General features: G+C 34.8%; 2 protein-coding genes across 3 annotated transcripts; both read right to left on the minus strand.

Annotated features, from left to right (window-relative positions):
* Window positions 1-322: 322 nt before the first annotated feature.
* Window positions 323-655, minus strand: LOC128550527 (uncharacterized). The gene has a single exon (XM_053529737.1). The coding sequence runs from the start codon at window positions 653-655 to the stop codon at window positions 323-325; it is 333 nt and encodes a 110-aa protein (XP_053385712.1).
* A 5,082-nt stretch (window positions 656-5,737) lies between these two features.
* On the minus strand, window positions 5,738-12,567 carry LOC128550655 (uncharacterized). 2 transcript variants are annotated; one of them, XR_008368361.1, is made up of 2 exons: window positions 11,052-12,567; window positions 5,738-9,059 (listed from the first exon to the last, which is right to left on the minus strand). XR_008368361.1 is itself a non-coding variant. In XM_053530109.1 (2 exons), exons 1-2 carry the CDS (start codon window positions 11,170-11,172, stop codon window positions 8,581-8,583), a joined length of 600 nt encoding a protein of 199 aa, XP_053386084.1. In that variant the 5' UTR covers window positions 11,173-12,563; the 3' UTR covers window positions 5,738-8,580. The 2 variants fall into 2 exon arrangements, 1 of the variants encoding a protein (XP_053386084.1); XM_053530109.1 differs by having other exon boundaries at window positions 11,052-12,563.
* Window positions 12,568-17,905: the final 5,338 nt, after the last annotated feature.

Consider the following 17,905-nt stretch of genomic DNA (forward strand, 5'->3'; position numbering starts at 1 on the left):
AGGCACACAATGAGGTATAGCACCCTTTTAAGCAGCGGAGTAAATTTAAACAGTGGTCCTGAATTAAAGGAAAGAAATATACAACCAGCAGCAAATTTGCAATGTGCAACTACAATTGGAAAGTAAAAGATACACTCCCATTTCCTAATGTTTCACATTTCACAGACTTCTGTTCTTGCGCTCGTTCTTTTCGGCCGATTTATTTTACAACACTGAATTTACCGTTTAAGCAAGTTATATTCAATCATTTATACTAAATATTCATCTCCTTATCAGTCAAGCAAACTTGGTATCCGAACTGTTACACGTATCCGAATTGTGTTCATTCTCTTGCCATTGATTCCGCTTGTGGACTGGCTCCCTCCAGTTCCTGAGCTTCTTGTACCAAGGCACAGAAAGGACAGCAGAAATACATGATTAAATCCCCCACAAAACTTCCCTGGATACCTTTCGATTCCCTGATTTTAGACCTAATATGTGCTCCCAGAAATAGATCAAGCCCCGGAACGAGGAATCCTATTCCGCACAATAAACAATCTTCACCGACTGCCTCCGCATTTTTGCCAAATCTGTAGCAGGGTATGATCCAGGAAACTATACACAGTCCAAAATTATCAAAACATCCACAAAGACCATGTTGCCATTCGCCCGACATTGTTGACTGCAAAAGAATTAAACAATTATATTACATCGATACTGGAACTGGAAATATCTGTGACATTTCCGCCCGGAAATTTCTATCACCAAAAAAAGCCCTGGGACCGGTATCAAACTGTATAGGCCCCTACATAAAAAGCGATTTTCCCCAAGAGCTTGATACCGACAAAATAATTTTGATGTTTCTCAAGTTCTTTGTTTGTAATATTTTGACGCTTCCAACGGTCATATTCATGTGTCGGACTAGCTTTTGTCAAATTTTATCTCGGAGTAAAATTCACAACATTTGTTGATAAATTCATGGTTATCGAGGTTCATCTGTATATGCAGACAGCATCATTATGATAATAGCGCGGTTAAACCAATTCACGTCTTGTACTCAATACGAAACTAGTGTATCAACTTCCTTATTTATATACAGATAAAACAGTTTAAGAGTAAACGGACATATTAACGTTGACGCCTCGCACTGTGATAGCAGAAAATTACTTTGGCCTTGCCCATCGCATATCTGCGGTGTAATAAAGTGACAATGAATATATCAAACTGAAACTGAAACTTTAGTAAATTGCTTGGGAAATACATGAAATTCACATTCCGTAGGAAGAAGCGTCGTATGGAGACGCGAGCGAGATATACAGAAATAATGATACATGTCGGCCGTTTGACCTGGAAGTCTCAAGTTGAAACAAAAACGTGTCTCCACTTATGACACCTATAAATATTTTGCATAGAAACTGACTAGAGGCTTACACGAACAGATGCACGTTTTCCCTAGAGCTCAGCTAAAAAGGTAATGCCCTTCCCACACACACATACATTACCATTTCAGTCGTTTATAATAATACTCAACAAATGGTTGAAATGGCCATGATTTCATCAAGACAATTATTCTGTCCAGATTTCATGTAAGTGATATAGAAAATACCTCTAGTATCTAAATGTAGACAGTCAGTGCTTCACAGTTTGCCTCAAGAATAATTTTTGGGCAGACTGCTACCTGTACTGTAGGACAGCCTTATCTATGATTTGACCTTGTGAACTAGCTTTCCTCAAAAGTAGTTTTCAAGAAGTCCATAAAAAGTTCCAATTTTTTGTTCCCCAGATGGCCAAGTTTAGAGTTTAACATATTCTTCATAAAGGAAAGAATCTGGCCAAGTTTCATGTAGATCAGGTAAACGCTGTAACTCATTTAGTATTCACAAGGCTTTTACGATTTGACCTAATGACCCAAATCTTGACCCAAAATGACCCACATGGTATCAAACTGTCCGAGAAACTACGGTAAAGTTCATTAGGATTTGACCAGAGCCATAAAATGCCTGACCATGTACGCCGGATCATGCAGCCGTATAAACAACTGACACTGAATGACAAATACTGATGCAATAACTATTTTATCATTAGAAATTATTCTTGTTCCAGCGCTGTGAAGAACTAAATGTCACATAGATTTATGCCTCTGACCGGTCTACAGAGTTAGGTTAGGGCTCCAGTTCCTGGTCGCCAAAAAAGCACGTTTAATACAAATACATGCTCATTTTCACTGCACTGTACCGATATAAACTAAAATCATACATAAAGTGCATTTAATAGTTTAAATTTATTTACGGTAGACATACTTTTCGTAACATTCGCGTTGCCTAGGGGATAAATTACCTATTCATACATTTACGAGCATTTTTTTTTTGCCGATTTAAACGCGTTAACAAGTCACGAACGAGCAGTTTCGATTTCGGCTCTAATGCATATATTATCATAATCGGTGCATTTGTATATTATTACTTTTAACGGTGATAAAACGCTGTGAACTGTTGCGAAGAGTTTGAATGTTCATCAACCACACGTTATTTCTTTGCTATGAATAACTCAACGTATATGGGGTATCTTCGTTTGAACTTTTCTATAATGTTTTAATATATATCATTAGGACATTAAACATATAGTCTCGCATATTTGTTCTCAAGAAATTGGTATATTGTGATGTTCGTACTCCATCGCCAGTTTGATAACATAATATACACAAAATGTGAGGTAGTAAAAAACGTAAAGCTTGAATACCTCTGACGAGATATATACAAAAAAACTTATCCGACTGAAAGGCATTCTCATCATAGGTATACATACTCACTTTCTTTTAGTATATTTATCAAATGAGCCGTGCCATGGGAAAACCAACATAGTGGCTTTGCGACCAGCATGGATCCAGACCAGCCTGCGCATCCGCGCAGCCTGGTCAGGATCCATGCTGTTCGCTTTTAAAGCCTTTTGAAATTGGAGAAACTGTTAGCGAACAGCATGGATCCTGACCAGACTGCACGGATGCGCAGGCTGGTCTGGATCCATGCTGGTCGCAAAGCCACTATGTTGGTTTTCCCATGGCGCGGCTCAAATCATGATGTCATATACATATAATATTCATTTAAAGTCCCATAAGGCTTTTCGGTTTATGTTAAAAACAGATGAAAAAGCTGTCCAAATAGAAGTTATGCATAATTATACGGTTAAAAAAGCGCTATTTTTAATACTGCACATGAACTTTTACAGTTTTTGTCATAAAGGGAGGTAATAAAACAATAGATTCAATGAAACTTTCTACTTTATACAAATATTAGAGAAAACAATTATATGTTAAATAGGATTTAACACGAAACTGATATATTTATGTTCATAACGGAAAAAGTGGCAGCCACATTTTAAACAAAGGCATTATGAGCCTTTAAACATACATGTATTCACATACAAAGTTGATTAAATGTTGTATGCTGTATTCTGGTTCAATTACAAGTAATTGGAACTGTTTTAGAAATAGCTCGTTCCAATTACGATGTTATAAATCGTTATGACTCAGCTGCATGACAACTACATAAAAAATAATTTCAATTGTATGTATTATTTGTATACAAATTATACCTTTACATTTTCATTGTATATATACATGTGTTTGCTTCGTAGCCTCTTGGTAGAGACTGAGTATCATTTACTATATGAGACACTCACTATAAAAAAAAGTTACTGACATTAAGTGTGTGTTAAGACCATTAAAACACGGTATGTTAAGAAAAAATAATCGTTTACAAAAAAGTAGCTTACGTGGATATCTTTTTCACCACATGCTATGATGTTATTAATGCAAACACGAGCGTACAACATTTATATTTGCAGCAAAGACAATGAAAGTGATGCTTATCTTGGGACAACTTATCATATTATGCAGAGAACATAATTATATTAGCATAAAACTACCACTTCAAGAACGCTTTGAATCTTCTAGAATTATTTTTATCAAATTCAGAAAGAAAGAAAAACTGCTGACAAGTGTATACTTACGTCGAATATTTAAATTCCTGCACTAACCTATTAATGAAACACGTCTAACACCGCGTATATCTTTAGGGCGTACACGTTAACCTGTTGTTGGCCGCGCATGCGCACAATCGTCAAGGTTACTGATAAATGAGGCCAACAGAGGTAGCTATAGAAACTATTCAATGTGTATCGAGGTAACAGCTTATGATGGGGGAAATACTAAAATAACAACTGTTACAACAAAATAACCTTATCTTAAGAGGATAGTATTGGTTTTTATAGAATATAGGCTACAATGGTAACATTTAATTATATTCCCGTATTAAGATATTTAACTTATCGGTCTGTTTATTTATCGATTACACATGAAGGATAGATCAGTATACATGTGCTGTTTCCCGCACTCGTAGTTCATCAATTCTAAATCATTGACAATGTTATTAGTGATTACTAGCTCCCCACCTATAACCAGCAAGCATACTTTTTTTACGTTACAGTATTCTTCTGTCATCAATTTCTTCACAATTAAAGGATTAAGGCACGAAAACTTAACTTTAAAAGCACCAAAAGTTCCGATGTTTCTCAGTACAGATCTGGTGCAGTCGTTCTGTGCATGTCCGGAAGTGATTATCAATCTGGCGCACGGCAAAAATACGCATTTTTCTTGCATGTCCGCACGCATTTAGTGTATAATGTATAAATTCTACGATTGGAGACTAAAAGTGAGTTTCATTTCACCATATACAACCTCCTCTCCATTTTTTCTACCAAAATTTCAACAATACATCCACAAAGAAATTAAACAGAAAAAAAACTTTAATTTAGACCTTGAGGCCATGCAAAGTGAAAAATCAGAGTTCAAAAACCTGTCGGCCATTTCACGACTAGACCAAACGGCTTCCACTCTGGTTCCTTTACTATAATTAGGCCTTAAGAATACATCATTAAACTTTCCATGTGTTTTACATACTTGTAGTAGAAATCAGTACATTGTAAAACTGCTATTAATCTTCCTTATGAATGAAGATAAAATTGATTAAACATTGATGCATTCAAAAATGAAATCAAATCCATTTACTTTAAATAATCTTAAATCACGTTCTCGTGTACAATTAATTCGTACACATATGTAAAATACTGTTAAGATCTACAAGTCATTTACACGATATGCTTTCATCAAATTATTGCAAGAAACATAACATCCAACAACATAATGAAAATACATACAATGAATTTTTAAAACAAACGTAAAGTGTGTGATAAAAATAACTAGAGAAAATAAAACACGTAAGTAAGACATTTTCATATTACAAACTAAAGAACACAACTAAAGCAGTCTGGGAGGCAGCATTATCCGTAAACAAAGTGTTTCATTAACACAATGCAGACTGTTTCAACTATTTGTGTGTTAAACAATGCATTAACTGTATACAAATATAGTTATAATCATAGTCTGTCAATAGAAGAGATATCAAAAATTGACCAGCCCGTAAGGACCGAAACTAAAACGCTCAGTCAAAATAATTCTATTTCAAAATAGACTATCTCTATAATTATAATCGTTGAGTAAAAGGCATATTCAAAGTTTGCTTACAATTTTATACACGAGAAAAACACATTTTATAAAGAAAAGACAGTATAACATAAAACAAGAGCTCGTAGAACACGAAATGCTCCCCCCCCCACCCCAAAAGCATTCAGTAACTGCACAAGGAACAGAAACTTTTTGGTCACTGTGCATTGAAAGGTTGACGTACTGATCGGTTGATCTTAGACCGTTAGACCAAAGAAATCTCTAGTTATTTGGCAAAAAAAAGTTCTACTGTTCTGAGTCAATGTGACCTTGATCTTTGACCTACTGGCCTCAAAATCGATAGGGGACATTTGCTGGTCATGACCATCCTCCCTATGATGGTTCGTTATCCTAGGCTCAAGCGTTCTCAAATTTTGTCCGGAAATCGTTTAATTGTTCCGAGTCAATGTGACCTTGACCTTTGACATACTGACTTTAAAATAAATGGGAGTCATCTGCTAATCATGACCAACCTTCCTAACAACATTCATGATCCTAGGCCCAAGCGATCTTGAGTTATCATCCGGAAACCGCATAACTGTTCCGGGTCATTGTGACCTTGATCTATGACCTACTGACCTCAAAATCAATAGGGGTCATTTCTTGGTAATGACCAACGTCCGTATCAACTTTCATGATCCTTGGCACGAGCGTTCTTCAGTTATCATCCGGAAACGGATTGGTCTACGGACCGACCGACATACCGACCGACTGACATCTGCAAAAAAAAAATATACCCCTTCTTCTTTGAATGGGGGCATAACAAACATTATTTATGCAAGTGAACGTTCGGCAAACAATGATTCTATAGTAAGCCATAAACTGTACACCACCAAAACATCAGTCAATAAAGAAAAGACAGTATAACATAAAATAAACATATTATCTGTGCAAGTGAACGTTCGGCACACAATAATTCTATAGTAAGCAATAAACTGTACACCACCAAAACATCAGTCAATAAAGAAAAGACAGTATAACATAAAATAAACATATTATCTGTGCAAGTGAACGTTCGACACACAATAATTCTATAGTAAGCCATAACCTGCACGCCACCAAAACATCAGCCAATAAAGAAAGGACAGTATAACATAAAATAAACATATTATCTGTGCAGTATAACATAAAATAAACATATTATCTGTGCAAGTGAACGATCGGCACACAATAATTCTATAGTAAGCAATAAACTGCACACCACCAAAACATCAGTCAATAAAGAAAAGACAGTATAATATAAAATAAACATATTATCTGTGCATGTGAACGTTCGGCACACAATAATTCTATAGTAAGCAATAAACTGCACACCACCAAAACATCGGTCAATAAAGAAAAGACAGTTTAAGCTAAAATAAACATATTATCTGTACAAGTGAACGATCGGCACATAATAATAAGCAATAAACTGCACACCGCCAAAAACATCAGTCAAACATCAGTCAAATGTATAATGCGATACTAGCCATGTGAGTGAAAAACACAAGTCTACTAAAAGAAACACACTGTATAAATTGTCACAAGATTGAACTAGTTTATGCAATTGAAGTTTCAACGTGACTGTTATTCTATCAATATAGAAGCTTCGAGAAATGTTTAGTTAGTTTTACTCCTCATTTCCTTACATTTTCTGATTATATAATTATTTACGGCATAGACTGGATATTTTACAAGCACACAGTGCTAAATAATGATACTTTACAATATGTCTTTACAGAGAAAAGGGAAAATTAGGCACAAAGAAATTCAATTTTGAAAGTCCATTACACTAAGCAAAGTTTTAAGGAGAGAGTTTCAAATAAGCTTTCAGCTTCCTACTCAATCCTGTATGCCTTTTTGATATATGTACATGTTGTAAATGAATTGTGATTAATAAAATATTGTTTAAACGAAAGCAAAGTTTTATTTCATCAGAAACCTTTTCAATAAATATACACTTATTGAATGACTTGCCGGTCAAGTCTACAGTCAGAACTATTTTCCTGATTTCCAAACTTTTTTATTACATGACATGAGAAATAAATGTTTATATATTTTTTTTTCTTCAAAATTGTCTTGATCTCGGCAAAATATGTATTTGAACTATAACACAAACTATCGATCGGCAATTTATATGAGGATTTTGTTTTTGTTGGGTTTAACGTCACACCGGCACTATTATAGGTCTTATTACATACTCGTTTCTATTCCCCGTTAAGTTACACCGGTACCGGAAACGTCAATATTTTTCCATACACTGACGCCTGAATTTCATATCGGGTGCGTGACGTAATTTAGTGTGTGTTGTTGCACTATTTTTTCTATTTAGTTCAGTATTGTTAATCCTTTTCAGTCTATTGAACAATTTTATGATATATATTTATATTATATCATTGCGTGTAGATGCGTATGTAATAAAAAGGTTATTATCTTTGCATCGGGAAATATTCACTCGTTCTTCAGCGGAGGAATATTGCGCTCCTAAAGTCGCACAATATTTCCGCTGAAGAACTCGTGCATATTTCCCGATACAAAGCTAATATTCTATAAATATTGGACTTCACAGCTTTTATGGATGCATTATTTCATCACGGGCGGGCACCGTGGTAGAACCACCGACATTTCACAAGCCGCATTAAGAATTCCTAGCCCGAGCTAAGCTCGGGGCAAGTGATTTTAAGTTAGCGACCTTAACCACTCGGCCACGAAGGCCCCATTTATAAGGATACTTGTAATTACATCTTATATTGTAAACTAAACATATCATCATTATACTTTTTTTTCTCAGCTCCAGTTCAGCTTCCATCGTGTCTCAATGAAGTTTGGCTATATCAAAACCTAGATTAGATAATTTTAGAATGGTTCAAAGAATACATGCCAGAGATATTATCAGAGTTGCTGCCATAATAATTTGTTTATTATATAATAACTTTTCACGGAAATGTTTACAGTGGTGCCTGCTGTTTATCTTAGACGTTTACTCAAGAGACATTAAATAACGACACTAACAGTATGTGTATGATGGCAGGTTTTGTTGTCTGTAGTTTCGTCACATCTTACTAATTATTGACATCCATCGTTTCAGAATCATCAATGTCTAACCCAGAGTCACCTGAAAGAGAGCCTTTTTTTAAGTTGTTGAACTGGTACATCTTTATGTCTGAACACCCGAAAGCTCTTAGAATATCACAGATAGGCGTCACAAACACTCTGCCTTTAATGCCACCTTCAACAATGCCGATAGCAACAGAATCGTGATGATCGCCTTCTATCAGTACCAAAGCCCCCGAGTTTCCGGCTTCTGCAAAAGGCTCCAATCCTATTTGGAGAACAACTAACTGATTTTTAAGACTATATCCGAAACTATGTCTATTTCCTTCCATTCTTTCTTTGCGAACAACTGCACCTTGTAAAGCAAAACTCCCTCTAGTAATACCAATCGCCATGCCGTATTTATACACTTCAGTTCTTGGGCTAATGGCTGATGCCTCACAGACAACTCCCGAATTGTAAGTAAGCGGTCTGTTTTCATCAAAACCTGAAGACGAAATTTTCCAGATAATGTTATATAAAATAGTCAACAGTTCACAAAAGAGATGAATCATCAAAATATTCGAAAAAATCTAAAAATGTTATATGCAGATTTAAAACACGGTTGTGATGTAATCTTTTGTTAGTTTTGTCCATTATATAGGCTATCGTACCGATACCGTTCTATACACAGGATTATTTTACTATACCTGTCCATTATTAACCTGTAGCTGTCCATTCTTAAAATAATGGATACTTTAAGAATGGACAGCTACAGGTTAATAATGGACAGGTAGACTAACAACCTTGTACGTTGAGAGATACGAGTACATCAACCTATGAAATTCGAAAGTTTCGAAATATAAACTGCAATGTTTTACAGAACTTGTAGCTGCAATAAAAAAACCTGAAGGGGAACGTATAACTTTAAACCAAATCGCCCCACAAATTATCGGTCAAATGAAAATAAAACAATGTGTGTGACGTTTCAATCCATTTCCATTAGTAGGTACTGAAATACCAGCATACATATAAAATCTTAATCAAAAAGTTCTAAGTCGAAAAAGGGGCATAATTTTATACAAAAGCAAAATAGAGTTATGGAACCTGTGCATTGTTAGTCAATTTATCACAGTGAATAAGTGTGTAAAGTTTCAATCCATTCCCACAAGTGGTTATTCAGATACCAGCTTACATACACAAACTTAACCAAATAGGGACGCGGACGCCGACGCATGGATGAAATAAAAAAGCGGAAAAACACAGGTCGCCCAACACGACATAAACGAAGATGTTGCAGGCTCGGTTTGATTGAGCCTGTTCATGGACGGTAGTGGAAGTGCAAGCTTCGACGCCCTCTAGCCCCGGGTTGAGCAGAACTCAATATTTACACATGTTATAAGTACCAGAATGTAATTTAGAGACATCCGCAGATGTATTCATACGGCGGTGCACATGGAACCTTCAATGATGCACAGAGTGCAATTCCACGAAAAGCGGCGTATGTTCTCCAGATAAAATAATGACTGTGAACGAGAAAACAATGGGCATAATTAAACAAACTGGAGTCCAATAGCTCCACCTATTCTTTGAATAGCCGAGCTACAAAAACATTATTTTTCTTTCTTTCTCAAATGCTGCAGACCTATCTTTCTCATGCAGTGTTCGTGTAAAATTGGTTAAATTTTTGCCATAACTGACATTTGTTGCAGTCCTACCCGGAAATTTGCAATTTCACCTTTCTACTAAAAAGACAAAAAAAAAAAAACACAAAAAAACAAAAAAACACGTCAAATTCCCTAAAGTTTTACACTAAGTTTCGGTATTACCAGAAAATTTGGCCGTAATGATCTTTAATTTAACAATACAATTTTCTTGCAATAACGATATTATTTATTGTAATAACGAAATGTTTTCTTGTAAAAAAACGAGATATTAGTCATAACGAGTAAAGATCTCATGTGATAGGGGTAATATTCTTCAAATAAAATTGATAGAATACCTCGTAATTAAGATTTTGTTATAACGATATAAAATACATACATACATTTTAGAATGTCTTCACCTGGACCCGTCATTTATTAAATAACTTGATTTATATAAAACTGCAAACTCAGCACGAATAAAGCATGGACAACTATTGAAAACCCCACAAAAATATTTAAATGAACATTGCCTTAGTATGAATGATCAGTTGCGAAAACACAATTATACTGTTCACAAAACTTTGTAAGAGATACCTGAATCTAGATTACATCGAAAAGAAATGTGTTTCCTGCTAGAAAGACTGAAGTTTTTTTTTATTATTCTGTGAAAAATCTGTAATGTAGTTCAAATTCTAGCAGGTGCACTTATGAATCATATTCTTTTGACAAATATTTTTGCTCGCAAACAAATTAGAAGTCTTTGTACGAATATAAAATCTTCAAAGTCGTTCGTACAATTTTTTTCTTGAAAATTAAAACGGGGGATAATTTTATGTAATAAAGCAATAGTGTACTTGCTTGTATATCATTGAAAGCCATCGGAAAACTGCCATCTTCAGGATATCTTCCTTGTATGTTAAAAAGAGCAGCTTCCATCCCTGATGACGATTCATCACCATGCTTGTAAACAGCCATTACAACTCTACCGAACGGTTTGAATTGTGATTCACTGGCTGAAATACTGGTTTATTGAAACCATCTTTAATACCGCACAGCTTGACAGCGTTCATTTCTGCACTGGAAGAAACGACGTGAGCACAAGTGATTCCACACATCTTGTAAACGGGATGGTTGACAAATCCTCCAAGAGTACCACCAAGTAAATGTTTATTACTATCAAGGAGTTTTGCATGGATAGCCAGTCCCATCTTCAGGTGTTCATGAAACTCATGTGGTCCTCTGTTATATGTTTCGAATTTACCTTCCAGAACATCTACTTTAAATCCATCAAGTTCTTGTGGAAATGGGTCCTCATTTATTGGTATACAACCTTTCACAGGAACATAGAGTGCAATGCATGGTTCATCGATAATGCTATGATTGGCTGAATAATATCCCTTCGACTTCTTTAAACTTGGCAAAATCACGTTAATATTACTGTGCCTTTCAAGAAGATCATCAGCATGGCGGGCAATACAATGTCGTAACTCTTCAAGAGTTTCACTTTTACTGCAAATATCATGTGTTTCATCTGATAACTCCCTAGCAAGTACGATTTCGCTTTCACTGCTATATGTGTTTTGAGAAATCAAATGATATCTGTAGTCTGTTAGATGAATGTTTTTCGAAGTATCTTTCGCAATCACAACAAAAATAATAGAAGGTCTGCCATCTGAAAGACAATCCTCTATACAATAAGACACCCAGACATCAACTATACCTTTTGCTGTGGCCATGGTTTCCTTACAAATCATACCACAAATTTTAGAAAATGTTTCTGATCGTCTCCCGAACGTATGGTAGGCTGTGTGGAGTTCTTTGTTATATGGTAGAACCTTTCTCTGTACTAAGTTATCCGCAATTGCAATACTCTTCAACATAATACATTCAGCCCAAAGCGATGTTTTATCAAAGGACTTATCATCGGCACCTGAAACATGTTTACAGACAAACTATAGAAGATGCTTGTTTATTTGCATAAGAACTTTCTGTGATATGAAAATCTGAAGCTACTATAATAGATATTCATGAATATAAATGTACAATATTGACATTTAAAATATTTCGTTTTAATTCAGATGCCGCTATTAACATCTTTTACATATTTTGTGTCATTGTTAATTCATTACGATATCTATACAACAGTTGTAGGTTCTCAGATTCAACCATGCACATATTGAATAAAAAGTTCGACATCGGTAATCGTTAGATTCGAGAAGGCGTAATGCAGCAGCATCTAGCGGAATGTCAAACATTACGCTTGACGACGCCACGTCTTTGCGTCTTAAGCGTTCACCGTGAACAGTCTATATGCTAAAGATTTCATTTCGCATCCAGTTTTTCGACATATGTAAACAATAAAATACCTATTTGTAGTTCATAAAAGGAGTGGATATAACTATTGCCTACTTTAAATATATTTTGTGATATATTCTGATGGAAAACATCAAAGCTAAAATGAACGCTTTGAAGCAATATATATATATATATATTTATTTACGATTAGAGAGAAAATATGGCTAAGATTTTGTAGCATTTGACAGTATTCATATTTAACACTCGAATAAAATCTTACACCGTTTTTATTAGAATGTGATTTTTTTTCAAATTTGAAGAACGTGAATATTATAGCGGGATATAGTCGCTAAACCGCTGTCAATTTTAGCTTGAAATAGAACTGGGTGATAGGAATAAACTGAGTACATCATTTTCAAAACTTTTACGCATAATAAATAGAACCCGGATCTCCCGAATCATGACTGCTCAGACAGAACTATCAAAATAATAATAATAATAATAATAATAATAATAATAATAATAATAATAATATTATTATATTTAAAAAATAGAAAAATAAAAACCACAAAAAAAAAAAAAAAAAAAAACACAAAAAAAAAACGGTAAAGATTTAATATGAATAAACAGAAGGGTAGTGATAACAATGACTTTTCGCATTTAACAATTAACTGCTAACTTCATTATTTATTTTAATCATATTTCATTGCTCTTTGTTACATACTTAAAATAATACAAGCATATCTATTTAACACACAACCGAAAAAAATCATCAGCATATTCAACCATTCATTTCCACAATGTTAACTTTTATCTTTTGAAATGAACATTTTAAACCATGGTTAACAAATATGTGCAATTCAGATTTTAAAACGATTCCAGTTTTGAAACTTGAAATACAACTGACCCTTTGAAAAAAGGCCTTTGTCTAATTCACACAGTCCACAATTACTCCCACACCTCTTGTCGGACCGAATGACACACTGGTTGGAGCGTTCGCCCGTCAATCGAACAATCATGTGCAGTCACTCAATCCGTGACTAATATTTTTCAATGGGATAATTGTAAGTTACTGTGAAAAAAGATTTTAGTGCTTGTAAAACATGAGCTGTCTCCATAGGATGACACATGCCCCCGATGGCACTTTGAATGAATATATAGTTATGGCCGATGTTAGAGTTTAGGACCTTTGACCTATGGAACTGGGTCTTGCGCGCTACACGTCGTCTTACTGTGTCACACATTCATGCGTAGTTATTTTAAAATCCATGCATGAATGACAAAGATATGGACCGGACACACCCATCAATGCACTATCATGAAAAATGACCTTTAACGTCTAAGTGTGACCTTGACCTTTGAGCTACGGACCTGGGTCTTGCGTGCGACACGTCGTCTTACTGTGGTACACATTCGTGCCAAGTTATTTGAAAATCCATCCATGGATGACAAAGATATGGACCAGACACGCCCATCAATGCACTATCTTTTAACGTCTAAGTGTGACCTTGACCTTTGAGCTACGGACCTGGGTCTTGCGCGCGACACGTCGTCTTACTGTGGTACACATTCATGCCAAGTTATTTGAAAATCCATCCATCGATGACAAAGATATGGACCGGACACGAAAATTGCGGACAGACTGACAGTTCAAAAACGGTTCAAAAACTATATGCCTCCCTTCGGGGGCATAAAAAAAAATGTTGACGAAAACGGGCGTAAAATCCCAAAACAAACTGCTAATTCTGACTTTTAAGGGGACGCATACTTTGAAATTAGAAAAAAGTGGGTGGGGTATTATAAAATTTACCCGCAAAAAAGTACAAGGTTTTGGTAAATGAAATGAATACTGTTTCAACTGTTATAAGTACACAAAGGATTGCTCACTAAAATAAAAATGAGAAAAACTGAAACAAGAAAATTATTGTTGAATTACATAAGACTTCTTGTGTACATTCAAAGTCAACAATTAAGACTTTTTGGTGCGAAAATAATAGTGCTTCACTTTGTCCAAACATTTATCAATGTCCTACAGATTCTAATTTAAAGAAAGAATGTGAAATAAGTTCACTGTCTTGCTTTTCATTTCGCATATGTGAGCTAAAACACATTATTTAGTTTGTTTACAAAGTAGTGCATAAGAAAAGATACGGTGGTCAAGGAATGCCACATTACAAAACTAAAAAGAGTATATTCCCCTTAATACATTAAACATTTATCGTTACAGAAGTCTAGTGGCTTACAATAAAGGCCTAGAAATGTTGCCATTATTAATTTTTAACTTGGTATTCATGAACTACAATGCACTTAAATATCAAAACACATTCAATAAACTTTTGAATTGTATTGTCTTAAAAATCCCAAAAATAAGGTATGAAATTTGGTTGAGAGGTCCAATCAATGTGTATATGTGCAAAAGCAACATTCTAATCTTGTTTACAAAAGTTACTAATAAACAGCAGGAATGTCAATGATCAAAACTGGACGAATATACAGTTATCCTCACTTTAATGTCATTTATAATTTGTCCTTGAATTCTCCACCATACTTTTCATAATTCTGTTTGCACGAGTTGCACGAGAATGCTGTCATTCACGTAAAAAGAGGGGTCAAATAAGTTGTAAATGCAATATCATCTAAACGTAATTAATGGATTATGCAATTCAAGATAAACTTTATCTCATAACGTAACGAACATGTATAATGTTGTAACAACAACTTTACTTACACTGATTTAAGTAGCAGTCGGTTTATAAGTGACTTTATTGATTCATTTTGTGTTTTGTTATTGTTGTCAAAAAGTATAACGGAAGTGCCTCACAACTGAAGCGGAAACCAGTTTGATGCGCAAAGTAGTCCACTGTAAGTAATATTATTTGACAAATGTCCACAGAAATTAAAAATTTTCTAATATTAAAGACGAATATCTGAATAGGATTCATTATTTGATAAGAAATTATAATCATCGACATGTTTTTTTTTTTAAAATCGTACACGTGCTGACACCTAAGTTGTCTCCCGTTGTTTATTAGAGTTACCTTTCGTCCGGCGCAGTAATACATTTGCAGTGAATCGCCGAGAAGTCGTGGGAAAATTAAAAACCATGTAAACAAACTAAAATTAACCACCTTTTCAAGATAAATTTCAAGTGATCGACATTATGCACTTAACCCGCCTGACCTGTGTAGCATCTTAGATATCTGCTCTGAGATATTCATTGTGTAGAATGTCATGTTATGCCCTTGCAATGCTAATCCCACTCTGATTTTTTTGTTTACATTTTTTATCAATGACAAATATGGCGTCCATCCCGAGATGAACAGACGTGGCGTTAAATTTTTACATGTTTAAGCAAACCTGGTGTGTTAGAAAGAAAATCTCATCCCTTCAACATTATTTGGAACACTGTTATTGTAAAAAAACTATTTTTTCCTTATACAAAAGCTTAATATTTTGTGTTGAATGAACTTTCACAAAGACCTCTGTTTTCCTATTACATTCATAGTACCACATCCTTATCCACAAAATACTGAATATTACAGGTGTCCATCAGTATTATATAAGTTTAGGAATATGTTTTTTATTTTCCCACCATCGATTTCTTGAATATGCACCCCTTCCGCATTGCTATATGAACTGTGAATGTAGCAATATGCGTCCCCTTAAGTTGGTCGAAATATACGCTGTCAAAACAACATGAAATTAATCTCAGATGATAAAAATGTACGGACATGAAATAAATAAGTGTTTGCATTTATGCATTTGATAACCATTGTTTTGGGTTTAAGCCGTTTTTCACCAACCTTCCAATTATGTCAGGGCTGTCTGCTTACACAACCTGTCTTTATAGTTTCTAACCAGCAGGCACTCTCCTCAAGAAATTCACAACCTTCCCACTTCACGGAGCGCTGTAGCTAGATCGGCTCGAACTAACATTTCCGGATTGAGGGGGAAATTGTATTTAATCATTCATGAAACAGTTGAAATGAGCTTTAACCAAATACGAAAAATTATTTAATGATGCAACAAGACGTAAAATAAAGGCTGCAAATAAATCCTACAAACAGATATCTTGGTTGAAAAAAACGCGGGAAAAGACATAAGTTTTAAAAGTTCTTAAAATTCGCAATTTTCAAAGCACCGTAGCGTGATAATTCACTCGGTAGTCAAAGAATTTTATAATCTTATTTTATTCAAAAACATTTCAGGAACATTTTCAGAAAATTGAAAAAAATATCATGTTGGAAAATACCAAAGGTGGGAACTAACTCAAGCATTCACAAAAGCGGATAAGTAACACGACCATTGACGCAAGCGGGATAAAACTGAAAAGTTTTTTTATCATGGCCACTCAGAGCTATGTCTAGCGAAACGGTACGAGTTTTCTGATATTAAACGCTAACCGTGTTGTAAATGACAATTCTGCTGTGACAAAATACATGATTACGCTTTCACAATATTGCACTTTATCCTGTGTTCGGAACTTACTGGATACAGTCATTTACACAGCAACTTTATCGATACTTTTGGAGAAATCTACAGTTACCTATGACGTCACACAATGGCTTCGACAATGAACGAACCGATGTTGAAACTGTTGATTTTGTGTGAGTTAATACGGTGACAGCGATCAGTAAGCAAAGTTTCGAATTGCATTTAGATAATTAAACTCGCACTCACGCTAATTTGTGAACTTTTATTGTTTTCACGTGGTGTTGGGTGGGGTCAGTTAACTCGAATTGTTGAAGAAACTAGACAATTACTGGTCGAAACCACATAACCATGCAACTTCAGTAAAAGGAAGTACTTTTTCTTACATAACCATGCTGGATGTTGACAAAATCGACAGGAAATGACAGAAATAGAACGTACAATAAACCGTGTATGTAAATGCGACGTATACGTACGATGGACATGGTGATTTTAAACATTTTTGATGCGGTGGTCTTTTTTTGCGTTAATATTACTAGTTTTATCAGTAGAAAAGTTCAAGATAGGTCATGTTCCAAGGTTTTGATTTTGTGACATTACTAAGAAACGTGTAATCGGCTCGGCGTGTAACGGTTTTAAATGTGTGAATCATTGACCAATACTGGGAATCATGTAGAGATAGGCCCTAACATTTTCAATGATAGAAACACATTAAATAAAGTCTAGAAATTGATTTACAAGTCCTTGAAATAACCAAAATTGATTTCACAAATGTGAAATTTATGATAGTTTTGTTAATATCAATTACAGAAGTTTAAATATTTAATTTAAAGTTGTGATCCGCAAAGAATGTCAACTCTTGTCTTGGGCTAGTACTTATAAGCAGAGATATCTATAAGCTTACTCCCCTTGCAATTACATAAATGAGTGGAAAATGAAAATGGTTTAAGACACAATATGATACTTTTTTGCACAACAAAAA

The sequence above is a fragment of the Mercenaria mercenaria genome, chromosome 18 (genome assembly GCF_021730395.1).
Source record: "Mercenaria mercenaria strain notata chromosome 18, MADL_Memer_1, whole genome shotgun sequence".
In the NCBI taxonomy this organism is placed as follows: Eukaryota; Metazoa; Mollusca; class Bivalvia; order Venerida; family Veneridae; genus Mercenaria; species Mercenaria mercenaria.